The sequence below is a fragment of the Condylostylus longicornis genome, unplaced genomic scaffold (assembly GCF_029603195.1).
Source record: "Condylostylus longicornis isolate FDR11 unplaced genomic scaffold, ASM2960319v2 ptg000049l, whole genome shotgun sequence".
Taxonomy (NCBI): Eukaryota; Metazoa; Arthropoda; class Insecta; order Diptera; family Dolichopodidae; genus Condylostylus; species Condylostylus longicornis.
The window spans coordinates 6606596-6622041 of NW_026578018.1; the positions used below are offsets into that span (position 1 = coordinate 6606596).

The 15446-nt window shown below is 25.7% G+C and overlaps 4 protein-coding genes across 4 annotated transcripts; 3 read left to right on the forward strand and 1 right to left on the reverse strand.

Annotated features, from left to right (window-relative positions):
• Window positions 1-3358: 3358 nt before the first annotated feature.
• LOC129611399 (exosome complex component RRP4) lies at window positions 3359-4513 on the reverse strand. The gene has a single exon (XM_055524536.1). It carries the CDS (start codon window positions 4436-4438, stop codon window positions 3551-3553), a length of 888 nt encoding a protein of 295 aa, XP_055380511.1. The 5' UTR covers window positions 4439-4513; the 3' UTR covers window positions 3359-3550.
• A 2996-nt stretch (window positions 4514-7509) lies between these two features.
• LOC129611478 (terminal uridylyltransferase Tailor-like) lies at window positions 7510-9186 on the forward strand. The gene has a single exon (XM_055524656.1). It carries the CDS (start codon window positions 7510-7512, stop codon window positions 9025-9027), a length of 1518 nt encoding a protein of 505 aa, XP_055380631.1. The 3' UTR covers window positions 9028-9186.
• Window positions 9187-9805: 619 nt separating this feature from the next.
• LOC129611306 (zinc finger protein 616-like) lies at window positions 9806-11709 on the forward strand. The gene is made up of 4 exons (XM_055524383.1): window positions 9806-10515; window positions 10650-11176; window positions 11245-11328; window positions 11397-11709. The coding sequence occupies exons 1-4, from the start codon at window positions 9904-9906 to the stop codon at window positions 11497-11499; spliced, it is 1326 nt and encodes a 441-aa protein (XP_055380358.1). The 5' UTR covers window positions 9806-9903; the 3' UTR covers window positions 11500-11709.
• Window positions 11710-13653: 1944 nt separating this feature from the next.
• On the forward strand, window positions 13654-15431 carry LOC129611305 (zinc finger protein OZF-like). The gene is made up of 3 exons (XM_055524382.1): window positions 13654-14887; window positions 14971-15054; window positions 15136-15431. The coding sequence occupies exons 1-3, from the start codon at window positions 13719-13721 to the stop codon at window positions 15335-15337; spliced, it is 1455 nt and encodes a 484-aa protein (XP_055380357.1). The 5' UTR covers window positions 13654-13718; the 3' UTR covers window positions 15338-15431.
• Window positions 15432-15446: the final 15 nt, after the last annotated feature.

The window sequence follows — 15446 nt, forward strand, 5'->3', positions numbered from 1 at the left end:
ACAAAACAAGTAAAGAAAAATAAAAAATATAATTAAAAATTTTGAAAGAAAACAAAACAAATTGTTATATTCTAAAACTGTAATACATATATAATAAAAATTATTAAATTTATAAATTACAATTTTACTTTAAATTAACTTTAATTATAAATTAAATTTAATTATAAAATAACATGTTTTTTGTTTTTACATGAATATATTAATATTTAATATTATGTTTCAAATCGGAACATTATTTATATTTATGTGGTTAATTTTTTTTGTTTTTTTTCTAAACATTTTCACACTTATTTATAAATGATTTGTAATTATATTTAAAAATTATATAATTGTTCTTAAATTTTAAAAATAATAATTAAAATGCACACAATAATTTTCATATTATTATAATTTATAAATGTTTTTTATAATATTATTATAATTATAAATATTTTTTAATTTAAAAATATAATAATTTTAAAAATTTGTAAAATCTTACAATGTTTATTTATTTGAAATTAATAATTATAAACTTATTTCTGTTAATTAATTAATCTAAATTAAGATATTTAGTATTTAGAGTATATAATACATATTTAGAATATATTTAATTAGTAATAAAGTAGTAAAATTCTTAGAAATTAATAAAATTTTAAAATACATATTAGTATTAAAAAATAAATAATAAATTATAAAAAATATAATAAAAAGAATAATAGAATATTTTGTAAAGAACGAGAAAAAAAAAACATAATAAAGACATATTCAGAGATCATTAAAAACTATAAATAAGAAATTAAAAAAAAAATTTTTAGAAATTCTAGTTGAAGTTAATTTTTTCGAAATATGAAAAATAAGATCAGAATTCTTTAAATATTTGTTTGGAGATTGATACTAAATGAATTTTGGCACTTGTTTAAACTAAACAACCAAAAAAAAAAAAAAGACAGTGAAATACACATTTTTAATTAAAAATCAATATGTGTACCAATGAACCAAATTTGTTGGAATCCTACCATATTTTTTCCAAAAAAAACAATTTCCAGTAAAATATTATTATTCAATATTAATAACATGTACGTTATATGCGCATAATATGTGTACACATATAATTATTTAAAATCCGTTCTTACATAACGATAGGTCTGAAAATAAGGCGGTCTATTTAATAACACAAAAATTCCTTTAAAGTACAATACAATTAAATGGCAGCCTGCTTTTTATAAAAATAATAAATAAAATATTTTTCTTTTTGTTTTATTTTCTTTTCTATTTTTGAAAAAAAAAAAAATTAAAAATCTCAAGGATATTAAAAAGAAAAGAAATAAAAACATAATTCTATAGGACGCGGGATCCTTTTCATTGTTATGGGTGATAATATCAGTTTACATGAATTATTTAGAATAATTATAAAAAAAAAACACAAAAAATTTAAAAAAGCAAGGATTTAAAAATCGTTCATTTCCTTTAATTTAAAAAAAAAAAAAGCCAGAGATAGAAAGAAATTTTAATGTATGACACATTTTGAAAATTCACACTAGTATTTACGTAATAAATTTGAATATAATTTTGAAATCAGGAAATATTGCATGTTTTTAACCTTTATTCGATTCACGGTATGTTTAATTACCATTTACTTTAATTATATTTCAACTCATTACTCTTCAATTTAAATATTTTTCAATATGTAAAGAATAACATAATCATTTGAATTTTCAGTATAGTTTACTTACATACTAACGTGAATATAAATAAAAGTATTGACAAATTTTTATATTTATTCCTACAAATAATCTGAAATAACAGACAACAGGCAGAATAACTAAAGATTAGCCAATTTTAATAAATTAAGGAAACTGCTTTTCTTTCACACAAACGTTCATACATTTATAATCATATGAGTACTATTCATATCACCTTTTTGTTTTTAATTTTTATAACATCATTAAGAAAAAAAAAAAGGTTTTTGTTTCTTGCCTTAAAGATTGCATCTTTATGATTCTTTTATTTTTTATTTGTATGCTGGCATTTTAATTTCCTTTAAGTAAAATTCTTTGAAACTCCTTAATAAAATCGTCTATGGTGCAAATTTATAAAAAAAAATGGTTAATTTTAAGAATAAAATAAAAAAGTGGAAATTTAATACGCTAAATAACACACATACGTATATAGTATATACGTATATACTTTACATATTTATTGCTATATAATCAAACATAAAATTTAACGGTGGATATAAACAATTAAACGATTAAAACTCGGTAATCCAAGTTGTAATTGATGAAAGCAAGGAATTATTGCGTTATTCGATATTTTATAGTGATAAATTATCATCCCTTCAACAAAACAATTTTTTTTTGTAAATCTTTGATTTCCCGAAAATTGATTTTTTTACTGTAAATACTTACATATGTATATATTAGGTACATTATTTATTATTATACCTATGTATAATTAAAAAACTAAAAACCCTTCTGTTATATCCAAACTCCTATAATGTCCCATATAACCCCCATATAATGATGTCTGTGCTATATCACACCTACATATGTACAATGTATTTATTTCTATTTTCTATAAGCCGTGAATCGTCATAACAATATTACCAGCGAAACCATCTTCCGAATAATGAACAACCGATATTTGTCTAGGAGATCCTCTAGAAAAAAAGGAGGAGAATATCAAACTTTTTTCCTACAATTCAATTTCGAAATATCAAGATTCGGTTTAATCGTCCAATTTCATTAATTTTTATTCTTGGCATTTTGCAAACCCCAATTATATCATTTAGCGAACATGGTTTCTGTAATAAGAATAAAAAATCATGTGAACATCAAAACATCTTAAAGAAATAGGAATTAACTTTGCGGGCTATTAAAATTATTTGATGAGTTTCCTCAAATCAAAAATTTTAAACAAAAAAATAAACATATATTACCTTCTATACGACAGGAAACACAATTTTTCATATTTTTTTAATTAGTAAACATTTTATGTAGAGATCAGTTGTTTGAATGGATATTACTCATTGTATTATTATCTAAAATTATATCTTATATAAATTTTCTAATGGAATTATCCATACACATATTATTAGTATTTTCAATGTTGTTTATGCATATATATTTGCTTTAAATATTTATTCAATTGAATAAATTAATTTTGCTATTTTATATAAAACTAACATGGTTAAAACCATTAAAATATTAATTTTTATCATACACAAGTATGTGGTTAGCATTAATTTTATATAAACATGTACGTATTTACTAGAGTGATGGGTATAAAATATCTTAAGTAATCTGCTATTAGCTCTAATTCTTCAAAAGTAAGTATCTTAATCAGTTAATCGAAAATATGGAATTCAAATAGACAAAGATTAATTATTAAGTATACATATTTATTATATTCAGTAACCCGAAATAAATCTTAACAAGTACAAAATTCTGTAAAATACAGAAAACTGTGGCATACAAGTATTTTACAAGGACTTATTTTATTCTGTTGAATTCATAGATGTATGTATTAATTTTTTATTTTTGTCTTTTTTAAAAATTAAAATATGTATGTTCTAAATTTCTTGAATTTTCAGGCGATGCTGGGTTAAAACGGCTACGTCTAAAATTGGTTCTTGTTGCAATAATTCACTAACATGATATTTCATTGATTCTTCAAACGCATATAATATACTTGTGTCATATAGCATCATATTACATTGTGCTAATGCTAACACACAATTCCTTAATCTGACAATTACTTCTCGGTCAGCTTTTGGAACCATTTCGTTCAGATTTTGAACAAAACCACCAGCTGATTCTTCTGAATTAATTGGTGGACAAATCCATATAAAGCCATTGTTTCCTAAAATCAATGAAGCTCCACATGATAAGTTATGGAAATGTGTTTTTCGACGTTTTATTAAAGATGGAAAAACTTTGATTAGTACTCCTTGGGAAAGTTTTCCATATTTTAAACTTCTCATGCTTAATGATAAACTACCGTCTTCAAATATATTTTGTACTTCAGCTGAAACTAAATCACCTTCTTGTAAATATTTTCGCATCATTTGTTCATCTTCCACAGAACGTCTTCGTAATTCACCACCTGGTAAATTGACTGATGACAACAGCAATATGGAATCCAATCGGGAGTTTGTATCTACTTTCCATCGCTTTTGTTGGACTTCTGTTACTCGTCCTACAACAACATCGCCTATTTCTCCTACGTAACGATTTTTTAAAGGCTTTACTGATTTTAATTTATTTACACGCTCAATAACTCCTGCTACTGAAGCTTTTATGTTATCATCTTCTATATATGTCCCATGTCCATTCATAAAACCTTCCTTTGCTGACACTATTTCTCCTGGTGTACATAACGGTGGAATTTCGCCTTCATTTGAAATAAATGTAGTATTAACTCGATCTGTAGCTAACCGAATATCAACAAATACACTCATTTTATTTTTAAATTATATATACACTTTTATTAGCAATTTAAAAATATGTTTAGGTATTTAAAAATCTAACCTTATCCCCATCGTATAAACAAAACATTTCCTATTTAGTATTTAGACAGTTCCTACTGTCAAAATATAACAAGGATATAATTTTAGCGACATCTTGCGATAGAAAATAAAAAGTTATTATTAAGACCAAAATATTCAATAACAAAATTCAGAATGGTTTGTGTCCCTAACAAAAATACATTAAAATTTACATCTATTTTTTATTCAAAAATGTTTATGTACATTATAATATATTCTACATCATTAATATTATAAAAATTTTTAAAAATTAATATAATTTGGAAAGACAATAAATTAAACCAAAAAATTCTGAGTTGAAAATGACATGAAGACATAACTTGATAAGCTGCAGAAAACTTAATAATTTATGCCACACTTTTAATAAAACAAAAAATTTTTTTTTATAAAATACACATATTGAAATTAGACTGCCCAGAATCAAGCAAAATTATCGCAACGAACTTAATCGCCAGCGGTAAAATAGTCCAAATCTGTTTATCGCTGGCGGTTTTTTTTGTGGACATTATCTGCCGTTTTTACAGTTTTTAGTTTTGTTTTTACCATAAGGAATATAACATGTCATACATTCTAAACTCTCTTACGTGACACAATTGCCCAACAGGCACTCAAATGGACTGTGTAAACAAACGAGTGTATCAAAAACATTGAACTGAAATAAAATTAAATTAAGTGAGGTAAAAATTTTGTTATTTTTATTTTGATAATAACAAAATTTATTTTTTATTTTTCATTTTATTAAAGTTAGGTAAAAAATTCGAATGTATGAAAGCAAAAGATATATGAGTTTGAAATTAAATGTATGAATATACACATGCATGTACCTGGTACAGTAGATACACAGTATCAGGTAGTGACATAGAAAAAAAATAATTTATAAAGAAAAAAAAGCTGTTAATATAATACACATTTTTTGCCACTTTGTACTGGAATAAGTTATAAAAATAAAACTCCCGTCTTTAAAATTCTTAATATTTTTTCCTATACTTTATATAGGGAAAAATAAATAACTCCCGCTTTTAAAAATACATTATAAAAAAACAGGTAGACATCTATTGCGCACTCTTTTCCTCTCCCAAAAATTCTTATGTGTATAAAAATGAAAATAAGAAGGAATACTGCATAACTCTTTTACCCAGCATTTACACATACAAGTTACTTGCATGCAAGTTTGTATAATATTAATTGTCAATTAGTTTTTCGAAATGTCAAATTACTTGCTATTATGACGTAGGCGTTTAGCAAGTTAATTTTTGAAAATGTCTTTGAGAAGAAAACAACTAGCAATATATGTATATAATTGTTTATAAATTTTAGAAACCATAAGTTTGCTAAGTTTAATTTTTTCAAAACAAAATTCAAAAACTTTAAATTAAAAAAAAAAAATCAAAACAACAAATTTTTTTTTTGTGAATTTCTCAATATGTCAAATTACTTGCTCAAATTACTGGCAGCAAAATTTTCTTGCAAGTTGAACTGCAAGTAAACAAGCAAGTAGAAATATTTCAATGTGTTAGTAAAATTTTTGTATGTTTTGCAACTTTCTTGCAAGTAACTTGTACGTGTAAATGCTGGGGTAAGATATAGTTTGATTGTAACTTAGTAAAAACATAATATGAAATTTGGATAAGAATTTTGAAACAAACTTTCATATCAAAACAAATCCGCGATAATAGCTCAAGCTTCTTTCAAATTTCATAACAAAAAACAAAATTTATGAGCAGTGATTAATGTTCAAACTCTTCCTAATTGCAAAAACAGAACCAAAAGAGGAACGGCAGAATTCTGACATTTCGCTGCGAAAAATTGCTCTGATTCTGTTTTCAACTTAATAATTTTATTTTCAAAATGTTAATAAACAATTTTGACAACAAACTTAAAATTCTTAAAAATAATATTTTGGGGATTTACAAATTTAAATGTGATTGACAAAAACAATTTCATACTGAGTATAAGTTAATAACAATCAATCTAATCGCTGATTCTTTGTTTTGAATTTGAAGTGTTGAATGTTGATAACATGAGCTTTCTGTTTTTGTTTGACTCTCTGAAACTATTTAAGGTACATTATGGGGAAAAAATTGAATACTTTAATAGTGAATAAAATAATGTACTTTATTCACTGAATACTTTAATAGTGAATAAAATGAGTTTTAAAATTAAGTTTTAAAACATTAAATTTGTTAGCTTTTTTCTTATATTTGATTTGTTAGACAAGTATTGAATCCTTTTGAATTTGAATTTGTGCATTTAAATGAAAAGTTTTTATTTTCTGAGCTTCAATATCATCTCATTCAACTAAAAATGGCAAAATTGAATTTTTAATTTCATTTTTCGATATATATGTATGTTCATATCAAAATGCAAAAATTTCAATCTCAGCCACATTGTGTGTGGTAGCCTCTTATTGTTAATTTTTGTTCCCGCGCCATTCGTATTCTTCATAGATTTTTCACTACGCTTCATCTTTCGTAAGGTGAAGTAAGTGAATCTTACTTCAATGAATATCAATGTGATATTAAAAAGCAAAAAAAATTGAGGAAGATGGATAGTTTGAAAAGAGCCAATGATTGGTGAAAAAGTTCATTCACAAATTTGATGATTTCCCCATATTAAAAAGTGCAGTTACAAGAGAAAGCCTCAATCAATGAATGGCAAATAAATCTGGAAAAAAAAAAATCAAAAAACAATAAAATTTTTCACTATCAACAAAATTTTAAAATTCAGTATTTGTTTTTTGTTTAAATTAAAATGTACAGTGCTATATTAGGTTAGAAAAATTAAATAGGTAGAAACATTTTTTTCCACAGTGTACAACGTACATATCTACATACATTGCATATTTACGTTAAGGCACATATAATGTATATATTTATATAAGTTGAATGAGTAATAATAACCACATACACATAGGTGCTCAGTTATGTTGATATCTGCTTACTTTTAAATCAAAGTAAGCAGTTTACTTCAAAAAATTAGAAAATATGGAAGTTCGAGAAATTGATTCGGGTATTATAGATAATTTTTCATTAGAAGCTATGTGCTTTTTGAAAAAATTACAACATTTTTATATAAATTCTAATAAACAAATAAATAAAAATTTAACGGAACAATTTAATTTAATATTGGATTCAATCGGCGATATATTTGATGAAGATCCTGAATTGGTTGTAACTAAAAATGAGGATTTTTTGAAAAATTCTGAAGAAATTAATGGAAATATAAAAACAAAATTTTTTTGTTCGTCATGTAGCTGTTTATTAAAGGAAAGTGTAAACGCAATACAAGAACACATAAAATTAAAACATTCTAAACAAACAAATTTGGATAATTCAACTGTCCCTTTAAATTTAATTCAATATAAAACCTTAATACCTGGAAATCCTATAGTTCCAGTATCACCGCCACCAGCAGCTCACTTGCCAGCTCCAACTCTTCTCATGCCTACTCCCTTAATTTCATTGCCAGTACCTTTACAACCTAATCCAATGTATAACACATGCGTGCCCATGCCTGCAAATATAGTTCAGCTTAAAAGCATGCAGCATATAAATTTACCTGAATCATTTTTAAAGGATTATGCTTCTATTGAACCATTTAATAAGAAAATTTCTGAAGTAAAACTAATTGTTGAGAAAGTAAGGATTCAACTAAATAAGCATTTAAAAAGTTCTATGCTGCCTATAAAAGTCTTTTTGTATGGATCAAGAGCATTTGGGCTAGGATATCATGATTCAAATTACAATTTTAATGTTGAAATATACAAGGATAAAGACAAGAAAGTAAGTTCAATAGAGAAAGTGAAAATGGTTTCTGATTGTTTACAAAAACACTTAAGTGTTTGGCGCACAATGCGGCAAAATCGAAAAGATGAAATTCCATGGACTGAGCTTAAGAATATAGATTTAAATATCGTATGTAAGCTCACTTTTGAAAATGATGCAATTTACCGGGTACAAGTGGACTTAATAAATTACTATTTGGAGATTCCAATAATAAGACGAGTTGCAACTTTGGTGAAAATCGTGTTACATAATTACAAGATAAAGATAAATAGTTATATATTATTAATATTAGTGATTTTCTTCTATCAAAAAAAATCAGTTCTACCACCAGTATTTGCATTGCAGTCAAGATGCGCACCAGAGTTTCAGGGAGCTTGGCAGGTTAATTTTAATAAGGATGTAAATCTCTTACATTCTTACGCTCAGTTTCCACCGGATAATCCAACAAATTGCTTTATTGATTTCAAATCTTTTTGTTTATTTTACCTTAGTTTTGATTTTAAAAAAAATATTATAAGTCCTTTAGTTGGCAATATTTTTCAAAGAGATAAGCTCGCCCTAACGCAACAGCTAAGTAAACATGTTAACTACACAAATTTACTTAAGTACTCTCCAATGGCCATACAGGATCCAATAGTACAAAATGTTAACTTAGCAGCAAATATAACAGAAGAAAATCTGAAAGAATTTAAGAAAGTTTTAGAAAAGTACAAGTAAATAATAACTACCTGATATAAAAATATGTAAGCGTACATGCTACAATAAACATGGTTTAATATTAATAATTATATTTTATGTAGAAATATAAAAGTATATGTAATTGTTTTTACGTATTTTCAATATAATTTTTTTTTTCAATTTGTGTTAAAACTTAATGACTACATACATACATATATAAAAAAAATCAGATATTTAGAAAAATTTAGTTTTATTTCAAATATTTTACTTCAATAACATAATTTCTTCAATTTCTTTAATTCACTCCTTGTAGATTGTGGTAAGTATAGATTTTGGTAAGTTTCCAAATTGGACTGTTCTTTAATCTTTATCAGGACTTCAGGAGGGTTTTACGTGAGAATATTATGATTGTTATGACATTTATTTGAGTTATTTTAATTTCTTAAATTCAAATTGTGCTAAATTAGGCAGAATTCAACGCTATTTTATGTCAGAAAAAAAAATCTTATAATTTAGATAATACGTTTTTTTTGTTTATTTATCTCCAAGTAGTTAAAAATACATAATTTAATAATATATTAAATTCTTGGACGTAGATAAAATAATTCTTAATTTTAAGAAAACGAAACTATTCTAACATATTCAATAAATTTAAATTAAAATTCCGATTTACTAATAAAAAATGAATTCGAATAAAGTTACCTAACTTCGTTAACTTTTTTTAACCGCCAATAAATACACGGTGGCAGCATTTAAAATTGGCTGGCACTTCACATATTGACATTAAGAGATATGTCACACTGCACATAGCAAATAGGAATATTTTTGATGAAGAATATAAACAATTATAATAAAATAAAAGGGAGGAATTTGTAAAGATTAACTGAATAACTTAAAAAAAAAACACTTTCCGAAATGAATTCATGTGAAGAAAACATAACAGTTGATCTTGATCCTGATGATGTGAAAATAAAGAAGGAATTGAATGTTTCTATTGAACGGAAATGTGGAGAAATATATTTTACTAATCATATGTTTTATTTAAGTTGTAATTATTGTGGAAGTAAATTTAATACAATAAAATTATATGTTCAACATTTTATCCACAATCACTTAAGTCTTAGCGTAGATCAAACAATTTTAGTTATAAGACAAATTTTATCTGATGATGAAGATTCTGAAGCTTGGGACGAAAATAATGACAAACTTAACTTTGAATTAGAGGGCGAAACAACACAGGAGGATTTTAGAAGTGATGAATTAGATACATCACGGGAAGATGTTTTAAAAAATAATTCGGAATTCTATGAAAACAATGGCGATGAAAGAAATACAAATGATGTTGAAGAAAAAAAAAATAAAGCTAGTAATAAAGTAAAAAATTCAAAACGTAAAACAGATGTTAATCAAATTATAGGATCAGACTTCCCGGACGATAATGAAAGAAAAAAGTGGATTTGTAGTGTGTGCAACACCCCGTTTACTAGGCGGGATAATATGCTTCGACATAAATGGAAAATTCACAAGGTTCGTTGCATTGGTAATGGTTAATTATTTGATCAAATATATTTTTTTGATTTTCAATAATATTTGTTGTGATATTGTTGTAAACTTATTTTGGTTTTATATATGATTTACTTATATAAAATTGAAAATTATAGGAAAAACCGAATCCTGATTATGGAGAAATTCGTTTAGATTGTAAATGGTGTGGACAACATTTTAAAAGACATTCAGACAGATCAAGGCATGAAAATCAGCAGCATGACGCAGATGGTGCTAAAATTAATCGCAGAAGAAACTATAAAGAGAATCCTTTAGAAAGACATGTCTGTGAGACATGCGGAAATTCTTATAAACACGCTTGGAGTCTGCAGGAACATTTAAGAATTCATACAGGGGAAAGACCTTTTGTATGCGATTTGTGCAATGCAACATTTGCTAAAAGGCAAAACTTTATAGTACACATGAAATATCATTCGAACGAACGCCGTTTTAAATGCCAATATTGTGATAAAGGCTTTGTGCAAAAAACAAAATTAATTTTACATGAAATGGTACATACTGGAACATATAAAGCCCAATGCACTATTTGCGGAAAACAGTTCCGATGTCGTTCCCGTTTAAATGTACATATGAAAAGGCATATATACGATAAGTGCCATAAATGCGATCAGTGTGAAAAAAGGTAAATATTTTACACATAAATAAAAACTGTTACAAAGCAGTCGGAAACTAATAAATTTTTCTTTCCAGATTTTATACAGCCGATTCTTTAAAAAGACATACAGCTATTCACTCTGATAAAAAGCCATTCCGTTGTGAAATTTGTTTTGCAGAGTAAGTATTTTCCTAATTTTTTCATAATGAATTAAAAAATATAGATTACGAATTTTATTACGGTCTAGGTATTTTACAAAATGTTCCTTACAAAAGCATACAAAACGAAGACACAAAGCATCTCAACCACCAGACCTTCCCATAGCTAATACGGAAAATCCTATGAACTAGCATAATATTTAAGATACATATTTTGATTTAAATTTTTAAAATTAAAAAAATTTCACTCGGCAGGATATCGTTACTTAAACTTAATTTTTTATTTATACATAGTGCAATTTCTATTTTTTTAATATTTTTTCTTTAGTACCTATAATCTAAGTTTTTAATCAATAAAGAAATTAAAATTTTCTTTTAATTTATGTACATAATTATTTTAAATATTTACAAACAAATTATCTAAGCATTATGTTTGTAACAAATTTAGTAGTTAATTTAATCGTGTTTGTTTTTTAAATTTTCTTCTTTTTAAATACATGTTTTCAAAAGCCTATGACGTATGGTTTGATTAATATATATTAAAAAATTTAGAGTGCCACATTATAATAAATAATTACTAAAAAAAAATTAATAGTATTTTCAACGAATAGTGAATCCAAAAAAATGAAAGAAAATCGGAATTCAAAAAGCAATGAATATGTATTTCAATATATGCACATATATAGTAAGAATTGATATCACTATATACCATAATATAAGCAAGTTTTATATATGTATTATTAAACGTAGTCGCTCTCATTGAAAAATTATTTACATATTTTTAAATTCAAAAGTAATATTAAACACCAAGAGTGTTCAATCGAACTACAAACTAGGTACCTGTATTACAAACATCCATCATATAGTAAGTTTAATTTGTACTATGTCTATTTATACAAAAATTAATTTCTCTTTTAAACGGATTGCAGATAGAGAAAGTGCAATTGAGGTAAATCAAAAAAAATATATAACATTAGGCAATATTCCTTATTATTTCTACTGCAGTTTCGTTTAAATTTTTAGATAAAATTTTTATCAGAAACTTTTAGAATTCAAGAAGTTATCCATGGCAAGTCTTAATTTAAATAGACTTTTTTAATGTCTTTAAACCTAAGATGATTATTAATATATACACGTGTTTAAAATTGGTTTTTGTAGGTCAAATTTTTCAAGCATTGTCATTTTAGCACAATATCAAATTTTCCTATGATCTTAATTGAATATTTTACTTAAATAAATTAAAAATTTGTAATTTTTCAAGGTTCTTTAAATTTTTCGTCAAGTTGTTTTCCTTTTAAACCATATTTGCTGCTAACTACATTTACATTATTGTCACGGCTGACAGAAATGTCAAGATTATTGTACCTAAAGCCTAAATGTCAATTTTGGAAAAAGTGCTATGATTTTCAATAAAGGTTGTTTTTACAGTGTGATTTAGAGAAGATGCATATTGTTATTTATCGTAATTTAACAATAAAAAACCTTTTGAAAAAGGAGGTAGAATATCGTAGAAGCAAATTGTATTGGTTTCGTATATTGAAAAATAAGTCAACTTAAATCTGCTAAATAGTAAATAATTTTTTAAACATTTTTGATATATCTTTTTAGTTTGTATTCAGAATGTGCTTTATATTGTTTAAAATTGAACCAGCGGGCTGCGAATGTAATATGTGTGTTATAATTACATGAATTGGCAAGGAAAAACACTTAAATTGTCCCGTTTTACATATAACAGTTTTTCCTGTCTTGCGAAAACATGTGCGAAAAGAGCACAGAAACAATGCTTTGGTGATTCTTGAAGAATTATTTCAAGCAGAAATATTTTGTTTTTAAATGTTCATTTCGTGGCTAAGGAAAGAAATACACTTTTAAATGGTGACCTCTAAGCACGGAAAGTACAGAAGACCTTTTAGGATATTTTTGTTATGTCAGAATCTAAACAATAAACTTATGCACAGTATGATATATGTCATATACAAAAATATATTTTGCTACTAAAAATTGTGGACAAAATACCTAAAAGCTTCAATAGCACTTTCTGAAACTTCAGTAAACTTTCTGAATATTTATTGAAAGAATGACTTTCACTTTCTTGCAGTTTTTTTGTTCTAAGCAAAATATTTTCACACGATAAATAACATTTCAACCACTAATAGATGGATTCAAAAAATGTATTAACTAACATGTCAACGGTGTAACCAACTTCCTGGCATTTGTGCAACGACTTGTCTGCAATCTGTTGTAATATTACGGAAACTTGATGAAAATATAAATAGCTTTTGACATTGACACTTGACTTAACAACAAACTTTTCACTAAATTTGTTCGTTTTGTTTTGCAGCAAACTTAGGAAATAATGAATTAATTTAGAATATATTTTTCTATTTAAGATTGGCTTTAATTATTTGAAGATGGTTAAAATTACTTCTTCCATTAATATAACACCTGACGAAGATGTAAAATTAGAGAAAAATCCTAACATGATAGAGGACAAATTTGTAGCGATTGCAACTGAAGAAATGAACGTTTCAAGAGAAGTTAAGTGCGGTGAAATAATATTTTTCAACAAGAAATTTAAATTTTCTTGCAATTTATGTGAAACAAATTTTTACAAAGTACAATCTTTCGCAAAGCATTGTCTAAAACTGCATTGGAATTTCAGTTTAAATGACGTTAAATTAGTTTTAGATGCAATGCTTTCAAATGAGGATACAGAAGAAAACGAATTGCTAGATGATATAAAAAATTCTTTTGATAGTCCAATTGAAGGTTTATTTGATAGAAGCTTATCACCTGCGGGAGACATAAAAGAAGAAAATTCGGATAATGAAAGTATAAAATCGAGTAAAAGTTCTCATCGGAAAGATTTAAATTCAGAAGAAAGTGAAGATGAAGAAGAGAATTTCCAAAATAATTTTACTGATAGTATTAACTTAGAAAAAAAATTGAACAACACTAACAAAGTTGGAAAATTGGGAAATGATATTTGCCAATATTGTAATAAACCGTATAAAAGAAAAACGGATTTACGCAAGCATTTTATGTTGTGCAAAAAGAGACCTGCAAATGAAGAAGAATATGAGCAAAAAAATGTTACTTTATTTTGTAAATTCAATTGTGGCAGAACTTTCCAACGAAAATGTGATTTGTCCCACCATGAAAATCATAAACATAATCCAGACGGTAGCATTAAGGTTTGGGTTCCAAAAGTAAAAACATATATTTGTGAAACTTGTGGAAATTGTTATCAACGCAAACATTATTTAATACAACATCAACGGGTACACACTGGCGAAAGACCGTATTCTTGTGAATTATGTCCGAAAACTTTTACAAAACGAAATAATTTAACTCTTCATATGCGGCATCATTCCCAGGAACGAAAGTTCAAATGTCAATATTGTGGAAAAGGCTTAACAGATGCAAATAAACTTCGAATGCACGAAATGATCCATACTGGGTTGTACCCATTTAAATGTGATATTTGTGAGAAAAAGTTTCCTTGCAATTCTAAATTGAATGTCCATATCAAAAAGCATATTAATGATAGAATTTATAAGTGTGATTTATGTGAGAAAAGGTATTACATATATATATTCACATAGATATATATATATATTTTTTAAGTCATTTCAAAATTAAATTAAAAAAACAAATATTTAGATTCCTTGATCCAGAAACTTTGAAAGGTCATGCAGCTGTACATAGTGATGAAAAACCATTTGCTTGTGAAATTTGTCCTGCCAGGTTAGTATGCAAGCTAGTAAAAGTGATATTTGTTATAGTTAAAACTGTAGTGTAGGATGCTGATATTAATGGTCTTTGTAGATTTCCTCGAAAAGGTGCCCTGCGATTACATATGAATTTACATAATGAGAAAAAGAAATATAGTTGCAAAATATGTGGAATGGAATTTCATCAATATAATGGTATATACTCGCACTATAAAAGACATGGAATAAAATACTCAATAGCTTATGAAAAAGGGGAAGTCGATGGTACAATAGAATCTAAATCAGAAAATGAATAAGTTTTATAATATATTTTTAAAGTATATAATATTAAAATTGTAAATAAAATAGATAAATAAGTAAATACTACATATTTTTATGTAAAAAAAGAATATAATTACAATATAT

What these genes read in the sequence shown, in the direction of transcription:
- LOC129611399 (XM_055524536.1), bottom strand. Translation starts at nt 4,438, where the DNA reads ATGAGTGTATTTGTTGATATTCGGTTAGCTACAGATCGAGTTAATACT.
- LOC129611306 (XM_055524383.1), top strand. Translation starts at nt 9,904, where the DNA reads ATGAATTCATGTGAAGAAAACATAACAGTTGATCTTGATCCTGATGAT. An exon ending in ATAAATGGAAAATTCACAAG is followed by an intron (nt 10,516 to 10,649) that starts GTTCGTTGCATT and finishes TGAAAATTATAG; the next exon opens with GAAAAACCGAATCCTGATTA. An exon ending in TGCGATCAGTGTGAAAAAAG is followed by an intron (nt 11,177 to 11,244) that starts GTAAATATTTTA and finishes TTTTCTTTCCAG; the next exon opens with ATTTTATACAGCCGATTCTT.
- LOC129611305 (XM_055524382.1), top strand. Translation starts at nt 13,719, where the DNA reads ATGGTTAAAATTACTTCTTCCATTAATATAACACCTGACGAAGATGTA. An exon ending in TGTGATTTATGTGAGAAAAG is followed by an intron (nt 14,888 to 14,970) that starts GTATTACATATA and finishes ACAAATATTTAG; the next exon opens with ATTCCTTGATCCAGAAACTT. An exon ending in TGTGAAATTTGTCCTGCCAG is followed by an intron (nt 15,055 to 15,135) that starts GTTAGTATGCAA and finishes TGGTCTTTGTAG; the next exon opens with ATTTCCTCGAAAAGGTGCCC.
- LOC129611478 (XM_055524656.1), top strand. Translation starts at nt 7,510, where the DNA reads ATGGAAGTTCGAGAAATTGATTCGGGTATTATAGATAATTTTTCATTA.